This window comes from Nuphar pumila, chromosome 13, assembly GCF_984573655.1.
Source record: "Nuphar pumila chromosome 13, dmNupPumi1.hap1.1, whole genome shotgun sequence".
In the NCBI taxonomy this organism is placed as follows: Eukaryota; Viridiplantae; Streptophyta; class Magnoliopsida; order Nymphaeales; family Nymphaeaceae; genus Nuphar; species Nuphar pumila.
The window spans coordinates 91,429,455-91,437,351 of NC_143261.1; the positions used below are offsets into that span (position 1 = coordinate 91,429,455).

Consider the following 7,897-nt stretch of genomic DNA (forward strand, 5'->3'; position numbering starts at 1 on the left):
AATAAAGTTTGTCTATTTTTTCTTCCTAATTAATTGGACCTCTTCTTCTTCACCATCAATCCCTTCTCATTGTCTCGTGACCATCCTTGTGTTCTTTTTTACTTATAGTCCATGGTATTTCCAACAATTTTTTATCATTCAAGTCTTTCCCTATTTATTGGTTCTTGGGATCTTGGATATACTTAGAGAACCTAGCGGTCTTTTTGCTCTTGCTGGTGGTGTTGAGTACTGCTTTGATCTCAGATCATATCCCTTTGAATCTTGATCTAGGTTTGAGGGAATTAGGACCGCATGAGAATCCGTATTTGGATTCTTCTTTAAGTCTCTCTTACCCATAGACTTAGGTTTCTATACACACAAGAGTCCAAACAAAAGTACCTTGCACACCTATCCAAAATTTGTAAACAATTGGGATTCCTCAATCTTTTTGAATGTTCCATGAATATGTGGGTTCATCGTCATATTTAAAAAAAAAAAAGGAAAAGCCATAGAGGACAAGAATTTTTTTCCAAAAGATGTCATTTTTGCATTAAAAAAAATAATGACTACATATTCTTCATAAGCACACGTAGACAGAGATGATGTATGCATTCGACGTCCATTATTGGCATGCCCAAAATACAGTTTTCTTATTCCTTCTTGATTCCACCTGTGAAATCCACCACTGATTTGTTTAGCTTCTTGTTGCTGATCCTTTGCTGGTATATTTTGGAATCATTGCTGCAAAAAAGAAGGGGGGAACGTTTAGACTTTGTTCTCATCAATCATTAAACAAGATCACATGATTCTCATATCAACTGAACCGCTAAACTCATTCAGTTTGGGGTTCTATTTTACAACACTATCAACTTAATTAGTATAGCTTGTTTTAGGGTTCATGGGTGAGAAGTGTATAATCCATACTTCATCTGACTAAATAAGGGTCTAGTGGGTTTCATATATATATATATATATATATATATATATATATATATATATATATATATATATATATATATATATATATATATATACAAAATTAATGAACTTTAGAGAGATTTGGTGCTTGTTGGATAGACTGGCAAATGGCAATATTAAATGTTCCAAGTCAAGGTCCAGAATTTCACTAGCCCACTGGTCTTGTTTGGGTCGGTCTGGGTCTTTGGCATTTTATGGACAAATGGGTAAGAAACATGAAAGAGGAACCAAGTCTTGGATCATGTCTGGGCACCAAGCAAAACATGATAAACTCATAGCAGAATCGTTTATCAGTTTTAAACTGCTACTAATTAATTTGACCCGAGGGTTAGCGGAGTTCAAACGGGCCTCGACTGTCATACGGGCAGTCAGGGTTTGATTCCCGCGGTCGTATGCCCCTTGCATAAGCCAAAGCCGGTGGCGCCGTAGGGCCGAGAGGCGCGCCCGGGTTAATTTACACCCCTCTGGGGTGGTTTCCCCATCCTTCATGGAAAAAAAAAGAGACCGCTACTAATCTAACAATGAAGTAAGATAAAGTTCTCTATCGCCAACATTTCTTATACTGGTATAAATTTAAGAGCTTATGAACTTTTACTTTTTCTTTTCCAAATATCTCGTTAAATCACGTTCACTGAAAATGTGATTATATTTTCCATGACTCAGCACTCCAACCTTTCCAATACTTTATCACACCCAAGGTCTCTTATTCAACATTTTTCATGGCAATTTTAGGGGTAGAAATCAAATGTTTTGGAATTTAACGCAGTTATTTTGAAAGCCCGCTATATTGCAGTCAAATTCATGAAAGGAAGAAAGATACCTTTGGGGCAAGTAGGTCATGGACGGAGTCAACAACCGGGCCAGTTTGACCGTGTCTTCTTCACGGTTGACGAGTTGATTGAAGCAGATGTACCGTCCATACGTCGATGGCTTCTCGAAGACACCAACATGTGCATCGACCAGGCAGTCAACGTCCACCGTGACCAAGACCCCATCCTCATACATCTCAGCTGCACCTTTGAGGTATGGGTGTGTTGTGGCTAGGTCTGGGCTGGTCAAAAGTCCACAATTGACTGTTGCCATGTTGACGCCCCGGTCCATCGCTAGCGCCCATGCGGTCTTCTCAGCCAACGTCTTGCTTAAGGCAAACCATAGCTGGAATTGAAGAAAGTTTAAAGGGTAATTTAGTCATTGTCAAAATATCAGTATTGGGTCCAAATCCAATAGGTAGGGCTGGTAAATGAACCGAACAGCTCATGACTCGGCTCTCTTCAGCTTCCGGTTATCGGCTTGCACAGCTGGTGAGCCAAGCCACGGGCAGCACATTTAGCTTAAAGGAGTTGAGCCCCAACACAATGTGTTTGGCTCAACTCGACTTGGGTGAGCTCGTATAGACAAAAATGTATATATTTGCAAGTGTAACATGTAAAGAGAAGGAAAGAAGGATAGATGGAAAATATACATGTATATTTAACTAGCCCTACCAATAGGACTCAGGTAATCCAGTGGTTCCCATAGGTAATTGAGTCATATCCACAAGACCCGTTTCGTAGATGGTCCAAGAACTAGTTTAAAAATTTATAATATTTCATTCTCATATTCGACTAACAAAATCAGTGTTTACACAAATTGTTTTAAAATGGACATTTGTATCGTGTCTTGTTCTTAATTTCTATCCAAACTGGGACTTGAATCTCGGCCTGTTTAAGCCAGGTCCAGATGGAACCATACCCAGTATCAGCACATCAAAGTCCAGATCCAGGTCTGACCCTCACGTTGGGATCAGGTCCAACCTATTGGCAACCATAGTTTGGGTTGGATAACTAATCAGCACACCAGCCATCAGATAATATGATTGGTTGGATAGTTTATATCTGAGTTTGATCAAAATCAAAAGTATCCGGATCCAACGAAGATCCTGATTCCTTTTTAATGCAAATTTCGACATGAGAAGGGCAGACATGTTGATATATTCAGAATTAGAAAATAGAAAATACATAAAAATAAAGAAAAATATCAAAATCAAAGTAAAAGTTTAAAAAAAAAAGTTTTTTTTTTTTAATTTTTACTCAGAGGAACTGCTCCAGGCACAGAGACCTAGCCGCGCTGGCTCAGCCTGACTTACTCACGGTTTCTGTTCATGTCAACATAAAACTTTGAGGACTTACCCCTCGACCCCAGAGAGTCACCAAGCTTCGGCGGCACATGGGATTTGAACCTAGACTGCCCGTCAAACGGTCTAGGCCCCAATCTCACTAGGCCAAACCCATTGGGTCTGAAAAAAAAAGTCAAAACCCCTCATCATGGTTGTATGAAGATTTTATGGCTTTTTGAATTTATCACAATAAATTCAAAAGATCACTGACAGGGACGCACTGGTTGGGGATACGTCTCTAGGGGACACACCACAAATTGTGGACCCAAGGTGTGGGTCACTATTTGTTTTTTAATTATTTTTGTATTTTCATTTATAATAAATGTATGATTTATGTTAAAAAACTACCACAGTAAATTATTGATGTACAAATTATTTAAAAAAAAAAAAAGAACCCTTGTATCATATTTTTCATAAAAATCATGTATTCATATCTCGAGTCTATATCGTATCCCTGTCTGTATCAGTATCCATGTGACATAGGTTATACCATAAAAAAAAATACCTTGAAATTTCTGCAGAAATTGGCCTCGCTCCAATTTCTCTCATCAAATTCTGTCATCGTCTTCCTGTTTTCCTTCCAGATGATGGCTGTTACGGACGACGTAAACACGACCTTCTCGATGCTCGCCGTTTGCGCACACGCTTCCAGTACATTGTGTGCGGCTCGGACTTCTACCTCCATCATCAACTCCTGTAAAACATGATTATTTTTTTGTTTAATTAGCCTCTAAATACAACATCTATAATGCTGTGAGTTGTGGTGCTAAATTGAAAGGTAGTCACATGTTTAGGCCAATGGCCTGACATTAAGAAAATTGTATTTTGGCTGTTATAAGTAATTCGGCCTGCCCACAAGGGCTCCACTCATCTGGTAGGGGCGACTTGTGAATGTCACCAAGTTGACGAGACTTCACAAGTTCGAAACCCACGGGTGGCATCCCTTGCCGCAATGTAGAAGATGGGTGTACGTAGTCACCGATGGGCAGGGAGACCTTAAGGGTTTTACCTTAAGGGAGATCATTATTATTATCATTATCGACCAAGTTAGCCGCAAGATTTAAGACGTAGCTGACAACTGATACAGTCAGATTAGAAGCAATGTAGTATCCAACTAGGTATGTAGGGGTGTCAACGGGTCGGGTTTGGTTAGGACCCAGGTAGAATCAGACCTGGCCCTAATTTTTGGGTATGGTATCGGGTCTTGAATCAGACCCACCATAAGAGAAATCATACCCGAACCCGATAAGAACTACATGAGCCATACCCAGTAAAATAATATTTTTATCATTTTTACATTGAAAATTTGTGGGTCTTAATCGAAACTCGGGTCAGGCCTGATCTGGTATAAAATTTCACAAACTATACCCGGATCTATATATTAATCAGATCTTCGGGTCCGGACCCATGTCTTAATCTGGTCTTCTTATTTATCACCATACCCAGACACTATAGGATTTCTTGTTCGAGTAAACCCGACCCGTTGACACCCCTCGGTATGAGAAGCCTAGCGTACGTAACTCCTACATAATGACAAATGGATACAATTGTCTTACTTACAGCTTGCATATTCTGGTTTCACTTTAATCCCATGCACACCACTCCCTCAGCACGTTTCGGAGAGGACCAGGCTGGATTTTTGTTGGTGCACGTTGCTCGCTGGCTGCCAGGTCTAGGGTTTGAATGGGATCTCCTGCTGGCATCTAAACAACCCTCAAACCTGCTGCACCAATCAGCAGCAGCTGCCATATTGGGGTATATATATGAGATGTAGGGCTGGCAAACAAGCCCGAACGAACCCAAGAGATGGTGCTAAAGGTTGGCTCGTTTCCTGCGTCTAGCCGAGCCGAGCTGAGCCAAGCTTGAGTTCATGAAAAGCCCGTGCTAAAGTAGCCCCGCACGAGCAATCTCACTTGCAAATAAATATATTTTTTAAAAGTTAAAAACAATAGAATTTGAACCCTATTTACAAAATAAATTATATGTAAAATATATTTATTATTAGTAAACAGGCATAATTATACGAGCTGAGCGAGATGAACATTGGTTGTTCATGCTCAATCTTGTCAAGCCTATTTTACGAGTTTGAACAAGCTCTTTACGAGCTGAACATGAGCCTAACCACGAGCTGCTCATCTCGTTTCCCAGCCCTATATGAGAGAGATGTTTTGTTTTGAGGAGAGGGGTTGAGTCTAAAGTTTCAGCACACAAGGGCTACTGATTGCCTCTAGCAGTTCTCTTTTTTTTTATGATGAAAGATTTTCTCTAACAGTTAAAGCGTGAATGATCACCATTAACTGTCCCACTTCCATACCACAATTAGGTCTCAAATCATGATTCTAACTAGATATAAAAGCAGAAAAACAATGAAGGTTAGTTTTGTTATATATTGACAGGTATGAGGGGCAGCCCTACAACTAGACATCAGCTATAGAGAGAGAGAGAGAGAGAGAGAGAGAGTTTATGGTCGTTGTGAACACCACCAAGTCACCACAGATTCATGCACTTACAGATTCAAGGATATCATGGTTTTGATGAGTTGTCACCGTCATAGTATTTTTGTATTTTCATATAAAACCATTAAAAAATCACTTTATTTTTTTACTCTTATAAATACAACTATGTTTACATTAATGTCAACTAATGCATCAAAATTATTAGATTATTTTTTCAATATGTCAAGAATATAAATTTGGGGTGAACTTGTAAATACTCAAAAAGGTCATATATAATATATATAGTAACACGTAGCGTCAGATGATGCATCACCCTTACAGCGAGTGGTTATTATTTTTGCACACGGTAGAGTTTTAGCGCTAAAGCCCCCGGCAGGGCGGAAACCAGCCCTTTAGCGGCGGTAAGGAACCACCAACTAAATGGTCAAAAATCAAAATTTTTTGGACGCGCAGTGCACGTTCACATGTCCGACCCAAGTTTAAGGAAAACCCGTTTGATGATACAGGTTTTCGTGTGTGTGTGTGTATATATATATATAATCAGCAAAGAGTTGCAGTGAGCCCCATGTCTACAGTGATCTGGTTTAACGAGTTGTGCTTCTTGTAATGGTCTAAAGCATCGTTACCATTTACCAATATCGACAACTTTTTGAAAATAAGTTGATTTTATCGTGATGTTGTCCCAAATGATTTCATTTTTATATTTTTTATATTTTTAGAGTTTTGGTATTTACATATTTTCTTAAATTTCAAATCCTACACACGCTGATATTTTTTTGAGATTTTTTTCTCCAATACCATGAAAATTTCGATCCCGAGATTGTGACATTAGTCTAAATAAAAGCTCAACCATTAGAGCTCTTCAATTTGTACACTTACATCGTAAGTTGGCTGATATTGAGGCGGCTCAAACGTGTAGAATAGTCCACAGCAACCCTTGATGGCGTCTATGATACTCTGGTAATCCAATGGATCACAAGAATACAACTTGAGACTCTTATCATTCTCTACAGCAAGATTTTGCAGGAACTCCAGCTCTCCTGCACCACCAAATTTGAGAAAAAATAACCTCTTTTACTTTTCTTGAGAACCATAAATAGGGTTGAATGCTAATAAATTACCACAGTTCTACAGTTGTAAAGAAAAAAAGAGGAGAAAAGACATCTAGCAACCGGTGCTCTTTTTCTTTTCTTTTTTGGGATAATCCAAGAGAAAAACACCTCATCACCGATCGCACATTGGCTGGCCTCCCGTTGGTAAAACCCTTGGAGTCCCCAAGCCCACCAGGAAGTACACCCATCTTCGACCTTGCAGAAACTTGGGTTCTTTTCAAAAAAATGTGGTCATAATGGGCAAATTTGTAGGGCCAGTAAACGGACGGACCAAAAGCAACTTGTGAAGTTGGCTTGGCTCGGTTCGGTTCGGTTCGGTTCGGCTTGCCATGAACTTATTCGTCAGAAAAAGAAAATTTATAGAAAGATGGGATGCCTCCATGCATATTTGTCTTTTGAATTGACAAACATGTGAGATGGTGTTTGGATGCTTCCACCAATCCAAATATTGGGATAAGTTTGGAAATCCTATTCTCAGTGGACAAGGCGATTTCTTAATTCATCCTACATTTCTAGATAAATGGATGCATTCAAGAGAGCAGAAAGAGTGGAGGAGCAGTAACATACCTCCGTTGTTGACAGCAGCATGGACGGCATAGCCTTTGCGCAAGAGCTGACGGACTAAGCGGGAGCCGAGGTAGCCAGAGGCGTCCATGACGCACACGGATTTTGGGGTGTCCGGCGTTGGCGACATCTAGGCACGAGCAGAGGGCCCTCTGTGATTCGAAGAGGGCAAATTGGGAGACAGAGAGCGAGAGGATGGTTTGGTCTGAGTTAGGATGGAGGGCGAACTAGTATTTAAAATGGCAGAAGCTAGCATTCAAAGAGCGTGTGGAGAGACGGGTGGGTGGTGGTTGGTGAGAGGGGGAGGCTGTTGAGAGAGAGAGAGAGAGAGAGAGGCGATTTTACGGCAATATTGGCATCTAAATACCACACGCATAGTAATAGTATTCATAACGAAGAGAGAGAGAGAGAAGTACTGGCCACTCTTATCTCAGTCTTTCCTAGAAGGCACTGCCATATGTGTAGGGAGTTGACCTTGCAACTAATGCATTTATGAAGCCAGCCTTTCGCCCTTTACTCTTTTCTATCATTTGCGTTGCACAGGGTGTCAGTGGGTAGGATCTAGTTAATTCGGACTCAGGTGAGTTCAAACTTGGATATGAGTTTGAGGTGATGGTACCAGGTTTGAACCCGGATCTGATTAGATCCGCGGA

General features: G+C 40.2%; 1 protein-coding gene across 1 annotated transcript; it reads right to left on the reverse strand.

The window, feature by feature from the left end:
• Positions 1–624: 624 nt before the first annotated feature.
• On the reverse strand, positions 625–7,446 carry LOC149819147 (cinnamoyl-CoA reductase-like SNL6). The gene is made up of 5 exons (XM_089985409.1): positions 7,248–7,446; positions 6,448–6,608; positions 3,618–3,806; positions 1,778–2,112; positions 625–720 (listed from the first exon to the last, which is right to left on the reverse strand). Exons 1-5 carry the CDS (start codon positions 7,372–7,374, stop codon positions 630–632), a joined length of 903 nt encoding a protein of 300 aa, XP_089841535.1. The 5' UTR covers positions 7,375–7,446; the 3' UTR covers positions 625–629.
• Between the last annotated feature and the right edge of the window lie 451 nt (positions 7,447–7,897).

Bases quoted from the DNA above. Each gene is read 5' to 3' on its own strand.
- LOC149819147 (XM_089985409.1), bottom strand. From the start codon at position 7,374: ATGTCGCCAACGCCGGACACCCCAAAATCCGTGTGCGTCATGGACGCC. The intron at 6,609-7,247 runs GTATGTTACTGC...TTGGTGGTGCAG, and splicing joins TGCTGCTGTCAACAACGGAG to GAGAGCTGGAGTTCCTGCAA. The intron at 3,807-6,447 runs GTAAGTGTACAA...CATGTTTTACAG, and splicing joins AATATCAGCCAACTTACGAT to GAGTTGATGATGGAGGTAGA.